The 22,816-nt window shown below is 43.5% G+C and overlaps 1 protein-coding gene across 2 annotated transcripts in view; it reads left to right on the forward strand.

The window, feature by feature from the left end:
* Nucleotides 1-22,816, forward strand: part of KIAA1755 (KIAA1755 ortholog) — a 76,072-nt gene that overhangs the window by 30,048 nt on the left and 23,208 nt on the right. For both annotated transcript variants that reach the window (XM_027867293.1, XM_027867294.1), the window contains 4 exons: nt 3,458-3,581; nt 9,182-9,275; nt 11,890-11,976; nt 19,077-19,193. In XM_027867293.1, coding sequence (XP_027723094.1) covers nt 3,458-3,581; nt 9,182-9,275; nt 11,890-11,976; nt 19,077-19,193 — 422 coding nt within the window. The remainder of the gene's footprint in view (nt 1-3,457; nt 3,582-9,181; nt 9,276-11,889; nt 11,977-19,076; nt 19,194-22,816) is intronic.

The following is a 22,816-nucleotide window of genomic DNA, read 5'->3' on the forward strand; positions in this document are numbered from 1 at the left end:
GAGAGGGGGCGGGGGGGGGGGGGGGAGGGGAGGGAAGGAAGGGGGGGGGGGGGGGGGGAGGGAGGAAAAAATAGAGAAGGAAAGAGAGGCTTTATAGTACAGTGGAACAAGCGTTGACCTTGGAGACAAGGAGTTATTAGCTGGGTGCTCAAGGCAAGAATCTCCTAATCTGTAGGAGTAAGGACTGGCCTAAACAACCCCTCCAGACCCTTCTGGCTAGCTCATTTTCTGTTCTAAGATGAGGTGTCATGCTGTAGAGACAAGAGCCCTGGACTTGAAGTCAGAAGACATGGGCTAGGGTTCTAATTCTGCTGCTTGTTCCACATGTGGCCTTGCACAATCAATCAATAAACATTTACTAAATTGCTACAGGACAAGCACTGTGTGCCACATGAGTCACTTACACCATGTGAGCCCCTTTTTCCTCATCTGTAAAATGGAAATAATAATTCTTTTACTAGCTACCTCACAGGGAAGTCCTGAGGAAAACTATTCATAAATCTTAAAGGTCTTTAGAAATGTGATCACCACCACTCTGACAGTCTGTGTTCTCAGGTTCTTCTCAGCTATGACATTCTGTTTTCTAGCGAGCTAGGGGACATGATGTGTAGCATATTGGGCATTGAATTCCAAAAGACCCAAGTTTGAATCCTTCCCCAGACACTGATTAGCTGTGTGATCCTGGATGCTTGACTTCTCCAAACCTCAGTTTCCTCTTCTGTGGAATGGGAATAATAATAGTATCTACCTCCCAGAACTTTTGTGAAGATGAAATGAGGTAATATTTGTAAGGCACTTTGCAAACATCAAAGAGCTTTAGAAATGCTGACAGTTATTATTGTTCTAAGGTTCTTTCTAGTTCTGACATTCTATGATTCAAAGGTTTGGTTATTGTTTTAGGGGAGGAGGGTGGAGAGAGAGAGAAAGTGTTCCAGAGAGAGGGTCAGGCAACCCTACCATGGCCCCCATTGAGGAAGGCCAGCAGCATGGAGGGGAGCTGGGCCAAGAAGGCCAAGGGCAGCTTACAAAGGTCAGGGCCCGACAGCAGTTTTGCTGGCTGAACAGATGGGGTGTTGATGGCTTCCCAGCTGAACACCTCATGACAGGCAGGATAATGGGAACAGACGCCGCAGTCTTCCCGGGAACAGGAAATTACATGACATGAATCTCATGACTGAAAATCTGCAAGTATAAATATAGAAAGCAGGGCCTGTAAATTGCTCCTTCTCCCTCCTCAATGTCCCCCACACCACACCTCCCCTGATCCTTCCCAGGCCGTCACAGGGCTTCAGACAGAGCCAGTTTTTGTTCTCTGCCTGCCTTGAATACAAACTCCCTGAAGGAGAAGACTCAGGCAGGCTTTTTTAGCCTGGACGCTGGTAGCCATCGCCAAAGAATATGGTACCCTGACTCAGTCATCAAGGAGGCCTTCCTTCAGTTCAATTTAGCAAAGTTTATTCAATGCAGATCATTTATTACATTTATCAAATTCCTGCATGCAAAGCACTGTGCTCTGTGCTCAAGAAGAGAAAACATTTAGATAAGACACAGATCTTGCCTTCACAGGGCTCACATTTATCCTTATGTCATAAACATAAATAACTACAATATACAATATCAATATTATATACATATTAATTAACATGGTAAATATATTAGGGAGGAGCAGAGTACAATATAGGACAGCTAGGTGGTGCAGTGGATAGAGTGCTGGTCCTAGACTGAGGAAGACTTATCTTCCTGAGTTCAAATCTGGCCTCTCCCTGACTACTACCTCCCCACAGACCTTGAAGGAGACAGCCTAAGACTTTGAAACTAAGAACCTTGGGAATAGCAATGCTTCCAGCCCAATGACCCTAGCCATCACTCCAGGGAAGCAAGCCCTATGCCGAGCCACTTCCCCAGATGATGCTCTGAAGCCCAGACTAGAAGCAAAACTGGTGGTCTGGGTGATGTTGAAGGGGAGGAACAGAGATCTGGGAAAGTTTCATGGAAAAGGTGGCAGTTGAGTTAGGTTGAAAAGATCAAGTAGGAATTCAACAAGCTAAGGGCAAGGATGAAGGATATTCATAATTACAAGATCAGAAGACCTGGAAGAGATCTGAGACCATCTAGTCCAACTCCTCAACCTTAGAGATAAGGAAACTGAGGGAGGTTGAATGACTTGTCTAAGGTCATACAAGTAGTGCCAGGGGTGGGACCTGAATCCAGGCACATTGAATCTTGGACTAGTGCTCTTCCCACTATACCACACTGTCTCCCTTTCTAGGCATAGGAAACTGGCAGGGAAAACACAGGCCATGTTTGAGAGACAGAAAGGAGTCCACTTTGGTTGGAATGTAGAGTGAAGGGAGTGGGATGATATGAAATAAGGCTGGGAACATAAGGCAATATCAGCTTAAGGATGACCTTAAATTCTCAAAGTAAAGGTGTTTGAAATTCACTTAATAGATAATAGGGAGCCGCTGGAGCTTTTGAGCAAGAATGGCCAGAGCGGTGTTTAAAGAAAATAGCTCTGTTACCTTGTGAAACATGCAGTAGAGTAGGAAGAGAGCAAAAGTGGGAAGACCTATGAAGAGACTAAACATGAAATCAATAGGATTTGGCAATTGATTCAATTCAATTTTACAAGCATTTATTCAGTACCCATTATGTGTGGAGCCCTGTGCTAGGCACTGGAGATACAAAGGCCAAACTAAACCTATCCTTGAGGTACTCATATTCCATTGATTGGATCTTAATGGTCCGTTAGAACAACTCTCTGTTCAATCATTCAACAAATATTTCCCAAACATCTACAGCATGCTTAATGTTGGTACGTGGAATACAAGGTTTTCCCATGATCTAGTAGGGGATCCAAGGATGCCATGGTCTGGTAAAGGACTAACACAGGGACACAGATCTTCACAATACAAGGTGAAGGATGCTGAGGCTTTTGTGAGAGAGACAAATTGCTGTGGTATTTCAGGCAGCAGATGGAGAGATCACATCTGTTTGCTGGATCAGGAAAGGCTTGGTCATATCCTTTGGGACTGATAGGCTTACACTGATTCACTCATACTCTCTCATTGTCTCCCAGTCTAACTATGGACCAGAGGGAAACTAACTCCCTTTTTTAGTAATCCACCCCCTATCCCAGTGTTCATAATCATTTGGTGTTCTGGAACAATATGAACCTAAGTGTGTTTCCAGTCAGAGATCAATATGCCTCAGAGGTTCTGATCCCATATTTCCCATTTACTACCTGTGTGACCTTGGGCAAATCATTCAAGCTCTCTGGGCCTCAGTTTCCTCATTTGTAAAATGGGGGAGGGAAGATTGGATTAAATGCCCTGTAGGATCCTTTCCAGTTCTAAATCTAGGCTCCTATGATCCTAAGACTTTGGTTTCCTTACCAAAACTCTACAACCAGGTCAGCTCAAAGCAACTAACTCTCTTTTGATTTCTTCTGACCCAGGTAGCCAGGACAAGACAGGGAGGCGTCTGCTCCAGGTGACTGCAAGTGGCTCAGCGTGGGATGCACCATGGTGCTCAGCCAGAGAGGTCACCAAGCTCCTCATCTACTTGTGCTCCATCCCCAGGTACAGCAATAGGTGGTATCTGAAAGTCAGACAACAAGCATGGGCTGGACAATGCCAGATTGTCACCCAACAAGTCAGTAACAGGGTTAGAACTAGAAGCCAGCTGGGCCTCTTCACTTCTTCCTACTTCCCAAGACACATATTTGAAATGACAAAAATCAATAAGACTTGGTAGTATGGTTAAGGGAAAGAGGCCTGGATCTGAATCAGAAGCCCTGGGTTCAAATTCTCCCTCAACTACTTATTTCATGAATAAGTACTTTCCCTTCTCTAGGACTCAGTTTTATCATCTGTAGTGAAAGGGTTAGATTGAATGGTTTATGAAGTCTTGAATGAGGGAAAGGGAAGAGTCAAAGATGACTTAGGTTTTAAGTCTGAGTAAATGATACTATCCCAACTCCATCCCCACAAGAGATAAGGAAGTCCAGAGATGGAAAAGTCCAGGGGAAAGAGGAACATACTGGGTCTGAAGTATTGTTGGAATATCAAGTTGAGTATGTGGCCTTGGAACTCAAGCAAGGTGAGAGAGCTACTGAGAATTCCTCTTTTAAGAGGTAGGAAACTATAGAAGGAAACAGCAAAGGGATCCCTTAGAGTTCCAGGAAGGCATCGTAGAGGTGATGACCTTGAGCTGAGTCTTGAAGGAAAGTAGAGCTTAACTAAGTAGAGAGGAGGGGAAAGGCATTACAGGTAGAAGGAAAAGCATGAGCAAAGGTGTAGAGACAGGAAAGCCTACAGGGGTCTGGTGGGGTCCACCCAATTCCACCAGGGTCCCAATGGACCAGATTTATCTCCATCATCTTTCCTAGCTGCCTTTCATATTTTAAATATATCCCCTCAATGAAGCTGCCTTGCTTTACCATCTTGTGTGCTCCATGTTTCCCCGTACAAGATTTTGGCATCTGAACCTTCCTATGTCTACATTTAGATCACCCACCTTCACCCCTCCCCCCAGAGACAGGAGCAGACCTGGGCCTATAAATGAGAGAGAGAGAGAGAGAGAGAGAGAGAGAGAGAGAGAGAGAGAGAGAGAGAGAGAGAGATCATACCATAGTAGAAAGTGCAGATCTAGAGTCAGGTTCTCTGAAAATCTCTTCCCCTTTCTGAGCCTCAGTTTTCCCATCTGTAAAATAGGGATGATCATACTTATATCATGGAACCACAGAATCTCAGAGTTGAAAGAGACCTCAGAGGGCAACCCCTAAGTGAGCAAAATCCACTCTACCACATACCTAGAATGCCAATAAACTTTTGGTTGAAAAAATGAGGAGCCTGCTGTGACAACCCCTTCTACTTTGGGGCTGTGACAAAGATTTCTTTGTATCAAGAGTAAATTTGACTTTCTGCAACTTCCATCCACTGCCCATCTGGGACCAAAAAGATAAATCTATGCCCTTTTCCACATGACAGGCCTTCAAATATTTGAAAACAGTAGTCTTGCCCCCTCCCTAACAACCCCCATGGTAGTTTCCCTACTCTACTAAATGAAGAAGCCCCAAGGAAGCTCAAAACCCTTGAGTCACCCTGCCAGAGTAAGGCCAGCAGTTATGGTCCAAAGTCCCTTTTCCTACCAACCAGAAATTCCCTGGGGAAATCTTCCTTCCCCCAACTCTCATGACAGTACTAGCCCCCAGGTCCAGACTCCTTGCTCCCTTCCCTCAATACTGAGTTCTCCTATGAAAACCCACCAGGACTTTACTGGTTGGTGAGGATGCTCCATTGCCTACAGGGCTCTGGTGGGGTCCACCCAATTCCACCAGGGTCCCAATGGACCAGATTTATCTCCATCATCTTCCCTAGCTGCCTTTCATATTTTAAATATATCTCCTCAATGAAGCTGCCTTGCTTTACCGTCTTGTGTGCTCCATGTTTCCCCGTGCAGGATTTTGGCATCCGAACCTTCCTATGTCTACATTTAGATCACCCACCTTCACCCCTCCCCCCAAGCCTCAGCTCAGATTCCTTTAACAGATACTTTAATGGCGTGTACCTAAGATCCTCCTTTTAGTACTCTCCATCTTACTCCCAATGTCCATCCCCAGAGGTGGCAGTCAGGCTTGAACACAGCCCTTCAGCTGTGGCCTGACCAGGATATATCACAGCAAGCATAGCATGGCCCCCCCACTCTTGGATGCTACCCTATGGACACTGCAACAACACTGTAAAAAACAAAAGTGATAGTGCATGCCAGTGCCCATAATGTCTCTACAAAATAGAAGAGATTGTGATCATGACTGTAGAGAGGATGAGGCCTGATTGGAGAGGTCCTCAAAAGCCAGAGAGGGGAGCTTGACCTTGATGTCATAGGCCAATCAACGACTTCCAAGGCAGAGGTTGATTTGGGGAGCCCAAGGGGGAATGGAAAAAAGGGACTTTAGAACTTAGAACATAAAATGTCAGAGATGAAAGAGACAGTAGAAGTCATACAGTCTAATCTTACTTGACATAAGGGGGAAACTGAGGCCCAGAGAGGGGAAATACCTTGTCCAAGGTCACACAGTGAATTGAGCTGAGCCAGTTGTCTCAGGCTTTCAGTCACAAGACCCGTTGCCTCTGGCTAGGCTTCTTTGCTTGGAGGCTCAAGTCAGGAGCTGGCAGGTTCCAAGAGGACATGGAAACACTCCAGGCTAATAAGCTTTGCTTCTGCAATCAGCTATTTGGAGCAGGGAGCCGGTGGGAAGAGAAGGGGGGATGGTATAATCTCTGGGCCAGTCTGGACCTTGTCCAGAAAGAGGCTGCTGCCATCTGCTGGATTTGGAAATCACTTCAGTCAATTTGGCAAAGAAACAGAGGGGATTTTTACCACAGTCTGAGATTGTCCTGTGGCCCAGGGGAGGAAGGCAGAGGGCAGGGTGGGAGGGTGGGAAGGTACACGGCGTAGGCAGGGGTAATCAGGGCTAAAGTGCTCTGTTGCTCCTCCTCCGACTCCTGTCTACAAAACTGAAGATCTACACCCCCAGACACCCCAACCCATGGGTAAATGCTCCCCTTAGGCATTCTGGGAATTTGGCCCAGCTCATGTCTCCTTCCCACAGGACAGAATGAACATCAGCATGTTCCCAGGTCCCCATTCCTACCTAGTCAAACATCCCTGACCTGTATCTGCCTGCCTGTGTACTATGTACATGAAGTAATGGGTGCCAGTTGGGTTAAGGTCTTCCCCTATCTGGGTGACATATTTGCATGTTAACTGGACCTTTCCATTCCTTAACCCAACAAGGTGATTCTCATGATGAATTTTAAGCAGAGCAGGCTGGTAGGAGAGGAATTTCTAGGCAGGGATCTTTTCAGTGCCTCTCACATGATATTATATAGACATTAGCAGAGCTATAAGAACTCCTCCAAGTGAACCTTAACTCCAAGAAATGAGCTCAGGAATGAAGGGGATGTGGTGTAAGCTCCTTCAGCTAGAAGTTAGGAGACTGATGCTTCGAACTTAACTTTGATATTAAATGAAAGTGACCTTAGACTAGTCACTTCCTTCTCTAGGCCTCAGTTTCCTCTTCCATAAAATAAGTAGGTTGGAATAGCGGATCTTCTAACTCTGATGGTCTGTGATCTATTAAAGACACAGCCAAACCCTTTCCCAGCTTCTACAGCTAGTGTCCTGGACATGGGGGAGCATGTTTTACCCACCAGAAAGGGAATCAGGGAGGACTGAGCAGCGGTGTGCTAGACAGAGGCAGTTTCCCTCTCAAGGATGGATATTTGTTTCCACCCTCCCCTGCCCCTGATTCTTCGAGCCTCTCTAGATCATCAGTTGACCCCAAAATGCTTTATAAGGATGAGAACTTTGCAAATGGGATAATTTGTCTAGGCCACTTGTGCCTGCGCGTCATATGTCAATGTATGTATGTATAGGTGTGCATGGGTGCCTATCAAGGGTTGAGTTCGCTTTTGTGTTTGTCTGTCTATCTCTGCAGGTCCCTGTCAGTGTGTGTCTGTATTTGTGCATGTGCAACTGTCTTGCTCACTGCATGTGTTTCTGGGCACAAACTCTTTGAAAGCAGATTCTCTGTTGTATCTGCCTCTGGCTCTCCAGTGGCTTAATAAATGAGTTTTGAACTGGACTGGATTGAATTGTACTATCCATACTTGTTATCTATCTGCTCAGGTCTGTACGTCAGTGAGCGCAAGCGAATGTGCTCTTATGTGTATGTCTCTGAAGGTTAAGCTTTGTGTGTATGTGTGTGTACGCATACATGTTTCTGGCTCAGCATATGTGCTTGTGTGCATCCATGTTTCTGTGCAAACATGTGATAATGAGATTTTTCTCTTCAATGAAGAATTCCCAGGGTAGCCCGTAGGTCCTGGCATCTGGTTCTATTTACCAAGGTGTGAGATGGTCTATTTTTCTTTTTGGGCCTCGTTAGAAATTATTTTAGAGAACCTGAGTTACATGTCCAGACACCAATTGAGGACAAGGAGCAAAACAAGTTTCCTCCCAGAATAAAGGAGTAACCAATCAATGACTTCACAGGCCCTTCTCCAAAGGCAATACTGGGCAATGCCCCACCTCCAAAAGCAACAGCTATTGGCTGCCTACCCCATCAGCCTAAAGACCTCATGGAAGATCTGGGGGAGGGTGGGGAGGCATCCCCACGACCTTCCGGGATCAAATGGAGGAGACCAAGTCACTGGGCAGAAGTACCGAGGGCCCACCCCATTGCCTCTGCCACCCAGCTGGCAGATGCCTAAAGGGAACATTTCAAGAATGGGTGAGGGGCATTCATTCCCCAAGCAGCCTATTGATTGGGTTAGGAAGACTTTTGTAAAATGAATGAGTTACAATGTTAAAACTCAAAGAGATAGAGCATAAACATAAAATACCATAGCTAGAATAGACCTTAGAATATAGAATGTAGAATAGAACAAATAACATATCAGAGCTGGAGAACTTAGAAAAGGGGTTCTTAACTTTGTGTCATGGAACCCTTTGGCAATCTGGTGAAACTTACTGATCTCTTCTCAGAAGAATTTTTAAATGCATAAAGTAAAATACATAGGATTACAAAGGAAATTAATTATATTGAAATTGAGTTACTAAATTATTTTTAAAAAGTTCACAGACCTCAAATTAAAATCTCCTGCCTTAGACTATAGAACATGGAATTTTAGAGCTGGAAGGGACCATAGACATTCTCTTATCTAATCCAACTTATTTTTTTAGAGAAGGAAACTAAAGTCCAGAGAGGAGAGATCATATAGCCAGTGAATGACCATATAGAGACGAGAACTCACATCTCCTAACTCTCAGCCTATTGTATTTTTCACTATACCATGCTGCTTCTGAAAGAAAGAAAGAATAAAGGAAGGAAGGAAAAAAGAAACAAAGAGAGAAAGAAAGATTTCTGATAGTTTTGTTCTGAAAATATTGCATTTGATCCTCATTCCCATGTAACACCAGGTCAATGAAACATCTACTATGGGCCAGGATCGAGAAATTCGGCTAGGAGGTAGCTAGGAGGAGGAGCTTATGAGGAGACATTTCTTCCTATTGGTAGAAAAGAGTGTACCTCACCATCCCCATCTCTTTCCCTCTTCCTGTCCTTTCTCCGCGTTATCCAAATGTGATTCACAATTTGACTTCTGACCCACAGGCAAGAAGCCAAGACCACAGGAGTGACTGTTGTGATTGATGCCAGGAAACAGCCCCCTACTCCCAGCTTGGTTAATGCTCTGAGAACAACACAGGTAAGTGGACCAAATACTAAGCTCAACTTAACAATATGAAATTTAATTGGGATAAATGTAAAGTCCTACTTGGGTTCAAAAAATCAACAAAAAGTACAGGAAGGGGAAGGCAGAACTAGACAATAGTTATCACCAAAAAAGATCGGAGGGTCCAGTGGACTGCAAGATCAATGTGAGTCAGCAGTGTGATAGAGCAACCAGAAAGTTAATTGGATCTTCCAGTGCATTAAGAGAGGCATGGTGTACGAAATGGGGGAATTGATAGACCTTACATCCTCTGCGTCAAACTCATGTCATATTGAGGAAAGGGAGTGGGAATGTTTAGACCTCAGTAAGAGAAATTTTAAAGGGAATATTATTATGTGAAAGAGGGAACAGACTTGTTCTGCTTGATGCCGGAAGGTAAGACTTGGATCAAAGGGCCCTAGTTACAAGGAGGCAGATGTGAGAATAAGCTTCCTCCTTAGAGTTGACCAAAAGTGGAATAGGTCCTCCTGAAAGCTCCCCATCGTTGGGCATCTCCCAACCCAACAGAAGGGAACTGATCAGGAATGTTGTAGAAGGGATTCATGCTTCAGGCAGTATTGCACAAGATGCTTGCTGAGGTCTCTTCCACCTCCGAGATTCTCTGCAAGACATGCAGTAGGGGAACGCTGAGCCAGCACTCCTGTACCCCAGCCGCCATCTTGCCCCTTCTCTGTCAATCTTTCCTGGTCTCATTCCATCAATTAGCAAATATGTATGCAGCATCTTCTAGACAGAAACATGAAATAAAAGGATCTTGGACCACCTACTCCAAACCCCTCATTTTAATAGAGGAAAAAACTGAGGCTCAGAGAGGAGAAAGAACTCGCCCAAGGTCAGACACAAAGCTAGCACTAGAACATATCTTCACATTCCCTGCCACATGGTGCTGTGTTCAGTTCCCACAGTGAAAAGAAATTGCTTATGTTACATTGATTCCAACTTTTTCGTTAATAAAATTAAATCCTTCAATGTTTTACAAATATGATCTCTAGTAGCTAGGTGGCACAGTGAATGGAAAACCAACCCTGGAGTCAAGACCTGAGTTCAAATGCTGCCCTAGATACTTCCTAGCTGTATAACTCTGAGCAGTCATTTAACTTCTTCTCAGCCTCAGTTTCTTCAGCTGTAAAATGGGGATAATACCTCTCAGAATTATTATAAGGATAAAAGGATATCATATTTGCAAAGTGCTTTGCAAACCTTCAAGTGCTACATTAATGCTTGCTATTAGGACACAGCCCAACCATGCCTTCTTATACTGAGTATCTCCTCCTTTTCTGCCACTTTGTCACCATCACTGCAGAGGTGGAAAGAGGCCGCATAGCTCTGAGGGTTACTTTGTGCTTGATTTCTGTCATGGTCACTATGGCCAAAGAGCTCATCGTGTGATGGCCTGTCTGCTGCTGAGTTTCTTCCCTACCCCAGCCCCTCTGGTTCTCAGGCAGCAGGCACAACCTGTCCCTGGGCCTTTCACAGTGCCATAAAATCTGAGAGTCATAGTGGCCCCCATATCCAAAAGGAGCTCCACAAAAACATACCTGGCCAGTGTTCTCCTGGACTCTGCTTACAGACCTCCAAAGAAGGAGAGACCATTCAGATTGTTAGGAAGTTTTCCTGGCCTCACACCTAAACTTGCCGCTTTGAAATGTCCATTATTGCTCTTAGTTCTGCCTTTAGGACAAACACAGCAAGTCCAAGCTTTGCTCCACATACCAGCTCTTCAAATACTTGAACAAAGCTGTCGTGTCCCCATGGCTTCTTATCTTGTCCAAGCTAAATGTCCCCAGCTTCTTCAAAAGATCCTAATATGATGTGGACTCAAGGGCCTCTCACCATCCTGGACTTTATCCAATTTATCGGTGTCCTTTTTAACATGATGCCCTGGCCTGAGCATAGTATTCAGATTAAGTCTGAAGAGGGGAAACTATATAGTCAGAATAAGTATACATAAAAGTATGTAACTATATAAAGGCCAGGCCTGGAGTCAGGAAAACTCCTTTTCATGAGTTCAAATCCAGCCTCAGAGATTTAGTAGCTATGTGACCCTGGACAAGTCACTTAACCCTGTTTGCTAAAGTTTCCTCATCTGTAAAAGGACCTGGAGAAGCAAATGGCAAATCACTGCAGTATCTTTGCCAAGAAAACCCCAAACGAGGTCATGAAGAGTCAAGCACAACTGAAAAATGACAACAAAAAACAATGTAAAAGACTTTTACCTTACCAAGTGTGAAATGTAGGTGTGGATGAGAGTGAATTGGGGATGACCTTAAGGAGGAGGCAGAGAATTCCCCCTTCAATGGTCCAGATGTGCAAAAGCTTGGGAAATACTTATCTGGATTGTATTCCCATGAAATCTCAATAGAGCAAATTATAAGGAGCCTTTCCCAGCTCAACTTAATGACATAATGGGTATTTTTTGGTCCTTAGCAAATAAGGACAGTTATGATCAGTCCATCACGTAATGGCCTCAATCTCTGAGATGCCTTCTTTCCCCTGTGTCCCACCTAGAACATCTGTGAGAAGAAGTGTGTGTAGGCCAGGGTGGGCAAAGTGAAAAGAATGAATGTGAAGCTACTGTCTCCTACAGGCCCTGGCCCCAGTCTCCATTCATAGTTTGCTACTCCTCGGGGAGAAGGAAGCGGCTACCCAGCTGGAGAAAGTACCAGGCATCCAGGTAAGAGCAAGAAGCATGAGGATTGGCCGAGGCAAGGGGAGAAGGGGGATGGGAAGAGAAGAGGGTTGGAACACAGCTCTCTCTGCTCTTGGTCCAGAGAAGAGAAAGCATTTTGGTGAGGTCAATGCTCCTTTCTTATAGTCACAGTGTGGAAGAGTGTAGGAATGAACAAGAGAGCAGGGGGATGATAGAAGGGAGGGAAGATTGGGGGAAGGGATAATCAGAAGCAAACACTTCTGAGGAGGGACAGGGTCAAAAGAGAGAATAGAATAAATGGGGGGTAGGATAGGATGAAGGGAAATATACTTAGTTTTTCACAACATGACTGCTATGGAAGCGTTTTGCATGACTACACATGTATAACCTGTATCAAGTTGCTTGCCTTCTCAATGAGGGTGGGTGGGGAGGGAGGAAGAAAATTTGTAACCCAAAGTTTTAAAAACACATGTTAAAAAAAATAAAAAATAAAGAAGGAAAAAAATAAAATAAAATAAAAAAGAGTGTAAGAACAAACAGCCAGGCATAGTCCCTTCTTTGTTTATTCTGTACCATTCTGATTGCAAAGAGAGAGGCTACCAGAAGAGCATGCAGTATGTCTTTGCTTCCCTGGATGTCTGTAGATGTCTGTCTGCTCGTGGGTCTGTGGTTATATTCTGTTCTGTGCTTCAGGGCTGGGACTCAGAGTGTGTTAGAGAGAAGGTCTAGTTGAATTGACATTCCCCACCTGGATTCCATTTCCCAGTCCCTACAAAGGGTGCATAGCAGCAAGCAAAAAAAAAAAAATGTGATGGTGGGGCATAGGGGATAAAAGGGAGGAATGTAAATCAATAAATTTCCTCCTCTTTCTGTGTTCTCTCTGCCTTTCCCCAAACTTGGCCTGTGCAGTCCCTCTGGAATGACTGATAAGAGCAGCAGTAGGGAGTGAAACAGGAGGATTTGGGGGGTAGGATGGGGTGAGAAATCTCTGAATAGTTATCCTTCATTGTTTAAAAAAAAAGGTGAAATGAAATATATTTCAAGAAAAAATGTGCTTATTAAGTCACTCCTATGTGCTCAGCCCTGGATTCAACTATGCTGGAGTGGTAGAGGGAGGGGAAAAAGAGGGAGGCAGGTGAGAATACAGAAGAAGATACGGCCATTACCCTTAGAGAGGTCACAGTCTAATTGACCAGACAAAAGGAATGCACATAAGACAAATAGGTGGAAACATGAGATGGCGAATGGTTAAGTGCCAGGATGATTGGTATAATATTTCACATTACTGTGGCATTAAAGGACTTGCAAAGAGCTTTCTACATAGCCCTGTAAGGCAGACAGGGTAATCAATCAACTAATAAACATTTATTAAGTGCCTACTATGTGCCAAGCACTGTGCTAAGCCCTGGGAGTACAAAAAGAAGCAAAAGGCAGTCCCTGCCCTCAAGCAGCTTACATTCTAATGGGGTAGACAACACTTAAGGGAAGATGAAGGGGGGTGGCCAGGGAATGAAAAAGAAGGTACGCAGCCACAAGCATGATGGAGTCCAGAGGAGTGCAACCTGATGGGAAACGAAGACATGACTGCCCTGGGTGCCCTCCTTATATGGAGGTTCTGGAAGAGACTTCTACCTTCCAAGCAGAGGGAGGGCCCCAGGAACAGAGGGTACATATTGGGTGTGAGTTCTAGGGCTTAAGTGATGTCCAGGTTGAAGGTCTTTCTGGTTTAGGGGGAGTATATAAGAGCAGAGCATCAACAGCCCGTGCCTAGGATGACGCTAACCCTAGTATTCATCTCTTAGTACTGCTTTTCCTGACCATTTGACCTCCCAGTGTTGGGTGCTGTCTGCCTAACCCACTTCATCCCAACCTGAACTATCTACTGATCTATCTACATTTGACAAAATTTGAAGTCATCATTACTCATCTAATCCAACCTGTTCCCAAACAGGGTACAAATTCCTTCTACTACATCCCTGACAAGTGATCATGCTTCCTCCACTTAAACATCTTGGGTGATAGGAATCTCACCACTCCCTAATTACTTTTGCACTGTTCTCATTGTTAGGAAGTAATGCCTTCTATTGAGCCCAAATCTACCTCGCCAAATGCTCCTAGTCTGCTCTCCGGGGTGAAACAGAACAAACCAGATCCAGCTTCCCTATGATAGCCCTTGGTCAGTGATCACCCACCTTCTGAGTCTTTTCATCTCCAAGCTAAGCAGCCTCAGCTCTTTTGACCGGTCCTAATATGACATGATCTCTAGCCTGCTCCCATGCTCATCACCCTCCTCTGTACACCTTCAGTTTGTCAATGGCCCTCTTATGACGTAGCTCCCGAAACTGAGCACAGTACTCCAGTCTGACCAGCAGAGGACAGCAGAACTCTTCTCAATTCCTTTGTTTGGCCACTGGTACCACTGCGATCATTGGAGAAGGAAATGGCAAACCATTCCAGTATCTTTGCTAAGAAAACCCCCATGGAAAGCTGGTCCATGGAGTCATGAAGAGTCAGACACAACCAAAGGACTCAACAACAACAGCAACAACCACTATGATCATAAGATCTCAGAAAAGGAGGCAGAATGGACCTCACAAACCATCTAGTCCAACTCCCTCATTTTAATGATAAGGAAATGGAGGCCCAATCCCATTGCCCCCACCTCACCCCCATTCCTTTAAGATAACAACTACAGGATAGAGCACTCTCTCATACATTCTATGAGGCACAGAGCATAGAATGCTGGACTTGGAGTCAGGAAAACCTGGATTTAAAACCCACTACAGATATACCAGCACTTAGCCTCTCAACCTCAGTTTCCTCAGCTATAAAATGGGTATAATAATAACATCTCCTTTACAGGGTTGTTGTGAGGATTGCATGAGATAATGTTTGCAAAATGCTTTGCAAACCTTCAAGTGCTATATCAGTATTAGCTTTTGAGTAAAACTTTCCGGAGTCCCTGCAATGTGCAAGATCATTCTGTGTGCTATATCACAATGAGAGAGTCAGAGATGAATAAGATAAGATCCTTATGCTCACGGAGTCAGGATACGGAAGGGAAGATGTGACGATGAACCCAGTTCTTCCTGAAGTAAAGGAGACAGAGGCCTCAGATTCAAATCCTGGTTCTGCTACTTCTTATCTATATAAATTTGAATAAATCCCTTAACCTTTGTCAGGCTCAGTTCGTCATCTGTAAAATGAGGAGTTTGGGCTAGATGCACTTTAAGGGATCTTCCAATTCTGAATCTACGGTCCTGGACAAGGATGGGCACCTCAGCCTCAAGCTGCCTTTAGGTGGAGTGGATCATGAATGTACTTTTCTTTCTCCAGGCTTCTGTTAATGTACTGGAGCCACCAGGGATAACTCAATGTTTCGAAAAGAACAAGTCCCTTGTACTTACTTCACTCCCCATGTATATTGTGGCAGCCATTCAGAGCTAGGCTGTTCTTTTAATGTGGTTCCCTTTAATTACCACCATATAACACCGTAATGAGTGCGCAAGCTCATGTTTCTGCTCTGCTCAGTAAAATGATTTAAAATGTCTCCATCTTTCTCGGGGGTTAGTAAACGTGCCGCAGCAGGCAAATTGTTACTTAGGGGACAGGCACATAAAAACACAGTAACAACTCCCTTCCTGGCCTCTGCTATTGTTCTAGGCACCCACCTCAAATCAATACAGTCAACGGATTTATTTTGCCTGTAAGCCTGCAGGACTCATCACTTGGTCCCTAGGAACAAAAGCTCCTTCCCATTAGATATGTCTTAGTGGGTGTCCCTTTTCCTATAGCAGGATGATAGCAGGGGACAGCAACCCACAACAAGCAGGCTGATTACAAAGAGACCATGGACTGGTTGTAGCCGCCAGCCCTAGCTTGTGAGAGTCACTGCTTTATTATACCTCAACCCTCAACTTCTATCCTGGCCCTCACACGCCCCAGCCCATGGCTTTTCTCATAAATTTAGAGTAGAGATTATGTTCATTGCAGATGTCAAAGATAAAAGGCACCTTAGAACGTAGAATGTCGGAGCTAAACGGGACTTCATAATGTAGAACACAGAATGTGGGAACTAGAAGGGATCTGGGAGTATAGGATAAATAGATGGATGAATGAATGAACTATGTGTGTGTGTGTGTGTGTCTCAATGCTGAAAGGGAGCTTAGAGCTCATCTAATCCAGCCTGCCAATTTTACAGGTATGAAAACTGAGGCTCAGAGAAGGGGATATGACTTGCTCAAGATTATATAGCAAAAAAAAAAGTAGCAGAGTTAGGTTCTCTGACTCCAGAACTCATAGATTAAGAGCTGAAAGGAGCCTTAAAGGAGCAGCTAGGGGGCTCAGTGGATAGAGCACCAGCACTGAAGTAAGGACGACCTGAATTCAAATCCAACCTCAGACCAAACACTTGACACTTACTACCTGTGTGACCCTGGGCAAGTCACTTAACCCCAATTACCTAAAAATAAAAAAAAAAGAAAAGAAAAATTAAAGAGGCCAAAAAGTCCAACTCTGCATTTTACAGATGAGGAAACTGAGACCCAGAAAGTTTTAAGTGACTTGTCAGAGATCCCACAGATAATAAGTATGAGAAGTAGGAGATGAACCCTGTTCCTCTGACTTTAGAGCCAGTCTTCTTTCCACTGTACTATGCTGCCTCCCAAATGCAGTGTTCTTTCCACTACCAAATGAGATAACTGTAAAGTGACTGGCACATAGTAAGCACCATATAAATGTTCATTATTATTATGATGCCACTCCTAGAAAAGCTAAGATTGTGTTCAGTAATACTGCATCCCTGTCAATGGTTGGTCAGCACCCTTCCCTACTTTCCTTGTAAAGCAGGGGTTCTTAACCTTGGGTCCATTAATTTTTTAAAAATGTATTTTAGTACCTGTATTTCAGTGTACTTGGTTTCTTTTGTCATACTAAGAATTTTATTTTATGCATTAAAAGCATTATTTTACCAAAAGGGCTTATGACATACAAAAGATTAAGAACTCCCACTATCAAGCATCATGGGCTTAGAGTTGTAAGGGACCTTAGAGGTCATTTAGTGAAGTCCACCACCACCCCTTTCATTTTACAGTTGAGGAAACTGAGGTCTAGAAGGTTCAATGACTTGTAAAAGATTACAAAGGTAGTAAATACCTGAGGTGGGATTTGAACCCAACTCCTCTAAGTGCTCTTTCCACTATATCATCCTGAATCAGGAGTCAACATATGGTTATTATTATCATTGGTAAGAATCTACCCCTCTGGAGTTGTGAAATGATCCAACCGTTTTGGAGAGCAATTTGGAACTATGCCCAAAGGGCTATAAAAATGTGCATATCCTTTGACCCCGCAATAACACTTCCAGGGCTATATCCCAAAGAGATCGTACTAATGGGAAAAGGACCCACATGTACAAAAATATTTGTAGCAGCTCTTTTTGTGGTGGCAAAGAATTGGAAATTGAGAGGATGCCCATAAATTGGGGAATGGTTGAACAAGTTGTGGTATATGAATGTAATGGAATACTATTGTGCTATGAGAAATGATGAACAGGCTGACTTCAGAAAAACCTGGAAAGACTTGTATGGTCTGATGCTGAGTGAAGTGAGCAGAACCAAGAGAACGTTGTACACAATAACAGCCACATTGTGCAATGACTAATATTGATAGACTTAACCCTTCCCAGCAATACAAGGATCTAAGACATCTCCAAAGGCCTCATGATGGAAAATGCTATCCACATCCAAAGGAAGAATGAGTTTGAATGCAGATCGAAGCATACTATTTGCTATTTTTTTCTTCTGTTGAGTTTTGTTTCCTCTTTCTGGTGGTTCCTCCTATTGGTTCTAATTCTTACTTACAACATCACTAATGTGAAAATATGTTTAATAGGAATGTATATGTATAGCCTATGTCAGATTGTGCACCGTCTTGGGGAGGGTGGTGGGAAGGAAGGGAGAGAAAAAATTTAAACTTGAAAACATATGGAAGTGATTGCTGATAAATCAAAATAAATTAATAAAAAAAAAATCTACCCCTCCATCATCCACTATAGCCCTAAAGGAAAGGAGTTGGAACCCTTGCCTTGTCACTTTTTAAAGATTTCCTCCCTCTCTTCAAATAAACACATAGGTTTGTAAATGTGCTTCTTTGTAACTGGTAAAGGGAGAGGATTTAAAAAAAAAAACCAGAGCCATCCCAAAATGGAATCAGCCACCACAGAAAGTAATGAGTTCCCATCAACCAATCAATCAACAAACACGAGGCATTTAGCAAACCCATATGTCAACTTGTTGGAGTTGGATGTCGTGGATAAGACTCATGCTTCAAGTAGAGATTGGACCAGATGTCCTCTGAAATCCCTTCCAAACCTGAGATTCTATGAATCTATGGTTTAATGAAACCAGAGTCATTTGAATGAAGAGTACTGAGTCTAGATTCAAAAAAACAGAAAGACTAAGGCCAAGGCAGCGTGGTGCAATAGAAGGAGAATTGGATTTGCTATCACAGGACCTGGTTTTGAATCCTGGCTCTGATGCTTGCTACCTGTGTTATTGTTGTTGTTACTAGATATGTGACCTCAGTTAATTCAATTCAACAGGTATTTAGAGAAACCACTTCCCCACCCTCAGCCTTCATTTTCCTCTTTCATAAAATGAGTAGAAGGGGCAGCTAGGTGGCACAGTGGATAGAACACTAGCCCTGAAGTCAAGAGTACCTGAGTTCAAATCTGACCTCAGACCAAACACTTGACATTTACTAACTGTGTGACCCTAGGCAAGTTGTTTAACCTCAATTGCCTAAAAAAAAAAAACATAAAAATAAAAATGAGTAGAGTTAGACAAGATGGGCTAGAGGTCCCTTCCAGTTTTAACTCCAATGATCTAACACCCAGGTGGAGAAAGAAGAGTGGGTGGGAGTGGGGTTGTGGGGGTGGGGGGCAGAGAAGGAAGGCAGGTTTGGAGAACTAAACCCTTCAGTCAAAGTGGAAGGCAAGGTTAGACCAGCAGCCCAGAGAGGAAGAGTAGAATATCAAGGCATTCAATACCTGACAAACATTCCAGGATTCATGCTTGTTCGTGCTCTTTATGTCTAAGATCTCATTTGATTTTTCTCTCACCCAGGTGGAGGTGCTGACATCTCTGAAGGCCCTAAGCCGCCACGTGGAGCAGAGCCAGCTGACCCCAGACCTGGAAGGCTCCTTCCCATACTGCCACAGTCAGTGGGTGCAATTCTTCCAGGTGTTTACAATCATGGCCTTCAGTCTCCTCCTCTTTGCCTTCTTGCTTAAAATAACAGATCCCTTCTACCCAAAGGGAAGACCAGTCTAGGAAGCTCACTATTACTTTTTGTTTCTGGCCCCATGTGGGAACCCACAGACGACAAAGATATAATCCCTGCCTTCAGTTCAATTTAATATTTATCAAACCTATGAATAAGGTTCTGTGTCAGGATACAAAAATTTTGGAATTATATAGTCCCTGCCCTCAACAACTTAGCGTTGTAACCCACTGCACATTCTAATAGAGGGATATGGCTAGAACACAGAAAGTATAATACAAAGTAGAGTGTGATAGGATCTGAAGAGAAATCCAGAAAAAGAGATCAGGGGAAAATGTGATGAGAAAGAAAACACTTTCAGTTGAGGGTGGGAAAGAATAGGGAAGGTTGTATGGAGGAGGTGGTACCTGACTGGGCCTTGAAGGAAGGAAAAGATTTGGCCAAGTGATGGTGCGGAGCCTGTCTCAGGCATGGGGGATATCCCAGGCAAACAAGCAGAGGTGGGAGAAGGCTAGTCATCCAGTGCAGTGAGAAGCTGGAGCATGTTAAGGGGGTAGTATGAAATAAAGCTGAAAAGATAGGTCAAGGCAAGATTGTGGAAGGCTTAAGTGGTAAGGGTAAGGAATTTGTGTTTTATCTTAGGAGCAATAGAGAGCCACTGAGATTTTTTTAAGCAGATATGCCATCATGATATCTATGCATTATGAGGATTATATTGGTAATTTGGAGTCTAGGAACCAAAGATATGTCCATGAATAACTATGATACAAAGTAGGGTGTAAAGATATAAGTGTGTTCAAAACACAGAACTGTGAGAAAGCAGAAGGGTAGGGATTGTATTTAGCTGGGTAGGCTTCCTGGAGGTCTGGAAGAGCTAGCAGGAAATGATCAGGCAGGGCTGGAGCAATATGAGAGAGAAAGAGCATTCCAGGAAAACAAAATAGAATGACCAAAGGCATGGGAGCAGAAAAGTGAAAGGGTTCAAGGAACACTGAGTATTCCTGTTTGGCTCTAACATAGGCTATGGAAAGAGGAACTGTGGAAAAGAAGGCCATGTAGCCAGAGGCTCTCTGGGGTGTGATAATAACAGGAACTTGGAGCACTGCTGCTGTCCTAGATAGTAAGGGAAGAGGCCACTGCTTGACCTCCTGGGGACTGGCCCAGCCTACTCTGGGCAAGTCATTCCATCCTGCTCTGTGCTTTCCAGGAGAACGGCTCAACCATTAGAGTAACATGTACTCTTGCTTAGAAATCTAATGATTTGACTGTTTCCAGTTCTAAGGGAAAAGCACTGACCCCAAGGATCATAGATTTAGGGTCAAAATATACTCAAGAGGCCATCAAGTCCAACCCTCTCATTTTATGGGTAAGGGAACTGAGGCACAGAGTGGCACTTACATAAGTGACTTGCCCAGAGTCACACAGCTAGTAAATACCTGAGATAGGATTTGGATTCATTTCTTCTACACTGTAAGTCCAGCCCTATTGACATTGCCTCTCAGAGTGTCCCCTCAAAGCTTTTAGAATCCACTGTCTTATAGAATTATAGGATTTAGAGCTGGAAGGGCCTTTAGAAATCATCTCTTTCAACCTCCCTCACTTGACAGATGAGGCCCAGAGACAATGAATAATTTGCCCAAAGTCACCTAAGCAGTAAATAGCAGAGTCAGAATTGGAACTCAGTCAGATCCTGACTCCAAATCCTGTTTCTAATAGGCCACATTACTGCCCTTGCCAGGCATGAGACCCTGACAATTAAGATGCAGTGCCACCCCTCATAGAGTTTCTAGTCTTACAGGGATAGATGAAACTACATCGTACTCTCCTACTAGTTTGAGCAGCATTGAGGACACTAGCTAGTAGGAGGGAAAGTAAGATAGAACCAAGGCCTACCAGGAGCTAATAAGGAAGTGATTTCTGCCATCTACCCAACCTCTTAGTAGGTCTGTGCCTTTCTCTTTGGATGTTTGTTTTGTCAGAGTATCCCAGTGCTTACTCTAAGAGAGACTGTACTCTATGGTATAACCACCAAAGGCTAGATGACCACTTGCTGGGGATATTGTATTATACCTGTTCAAGTACAGGTTGGCCTAGATGCCCTCAGAGATCCCTTCCAATTCTGTATAGTGATAAGTCCACTACAGTCTCCTGGGACACAGGAGACCTAGGTTCTAATGGGTCTGCCATTAACTCTGCAAAGTGGTCTTGGGCAAGTTTCCTGCCCTCTCTGAGCCTCAGTTGCCTTATCTGTGAAATTGGGGTGATCATACCTGCCTGTGAACCTCACAGTATTGTTTTTGTGAGTCAAGTGAGATAAGGGATGGAAAAGTGCTTCATAAACTGTAAAGTACCATAGAATGGTAAGCTATTATTAATTGGGTATCGCATAGATAACTATTGGTTATATTATAATGTGCAATGAGGCAATTTGACAGGCAATGTGATAGAGTGGAAAGGGCCCTGGATCTGGAATCAGATAACCTAGATTTGAATCCTGTCTCTGCTACCTTCAGCAAATCACTTAAGCTCTCTAAGCCTGAGTTTCTTCATGTGTAAAATGAGGGCGTTGAACTAGATGATAACTGAGGTCTCTTCCAGCTCTAAATCTATTTCATACACACATAGAGAAAGAGAGGGAGAGAGAGAGAGAAAGTGCGCACACAGAACAAAGTGGCACTATACTTATGCATACATATATGTATGTATGTATATGTATATGCATATGTGTATACATATATATGTATATATATACATATACATATATGTATATACAGCAAGGTGGCACAGTCGATAGAATGCTGGGCCTGAAGTAAGGAAAACTTATCTTCCTGAGTTTAAATCTGACCTCAGATACCTACTAGCTGTATGACCCTGAGCAAATCACTTAACCCTGTTTGCCTCAGTTTCCTCACTGTAAAATGAACTGGAGAAGGAAATGACAAACCACTCCAGTATCTTTGCCAAGAAAATCCCAAATGGGGTCACAAAGAGTTGGACATGACTGAACAACTAAACAACATGTATGTGTATGTATATGTATGTGTCTGTATACACACACATATATATATAATATCTATATATCCATCATACCCAATGGGGGTACACTAGAACCTTTCCCAATAAATAAGAGACAAACTAACAAAAAGAAATAAGTAAATAAAGCTGTGATTCTGTGACCCAGTTAATTTTAATGTTATAATTTACCAGTAATGACTCACCCTCCAGAAACAGCACAAAAATCTATCAAGATATGGGAGTCGTGTATCAAGATTAAAGGATAACAGATAGACAGGAAAAATATCCTATCCCAGTGTCCACAAGGCACCCAAAAATCGGGAGGCCAGTTTTTTGGGTGCATTCCCTATGGAGAATGTGATGAAGAATGGATTATTAGATTATAAACTCCTTGAAGGTGGATACTATGTTGTTTTTCCATCTTTGTCTCCCAACTGCCTTGAAAACAGTTGGCACTTAATAAATCTTTGTTGAATTAACAAGAATTAGAATCACAGGATTAGAAAGGTTGAAATCTCCAGGTTGAGTGGGGTACTCCCATTGATGAGATCCCAGCTCCATGGAAACA

This window comes from Vombatus ursinus, unplaced genomic scaffold (genome assembly GCF_900497805.2).
Source record: "Vombatus ursinus unplaced genomic scaffold, bare-nosed wombat genome assembly UNPS02014785.1, whole genome shotgun sequence".
NCBI lineage: Eukaryota > Metazoa > Chordata > Mammalia > Diprotodontia > Vombatidae > Vombatus > Vombatus ursinus.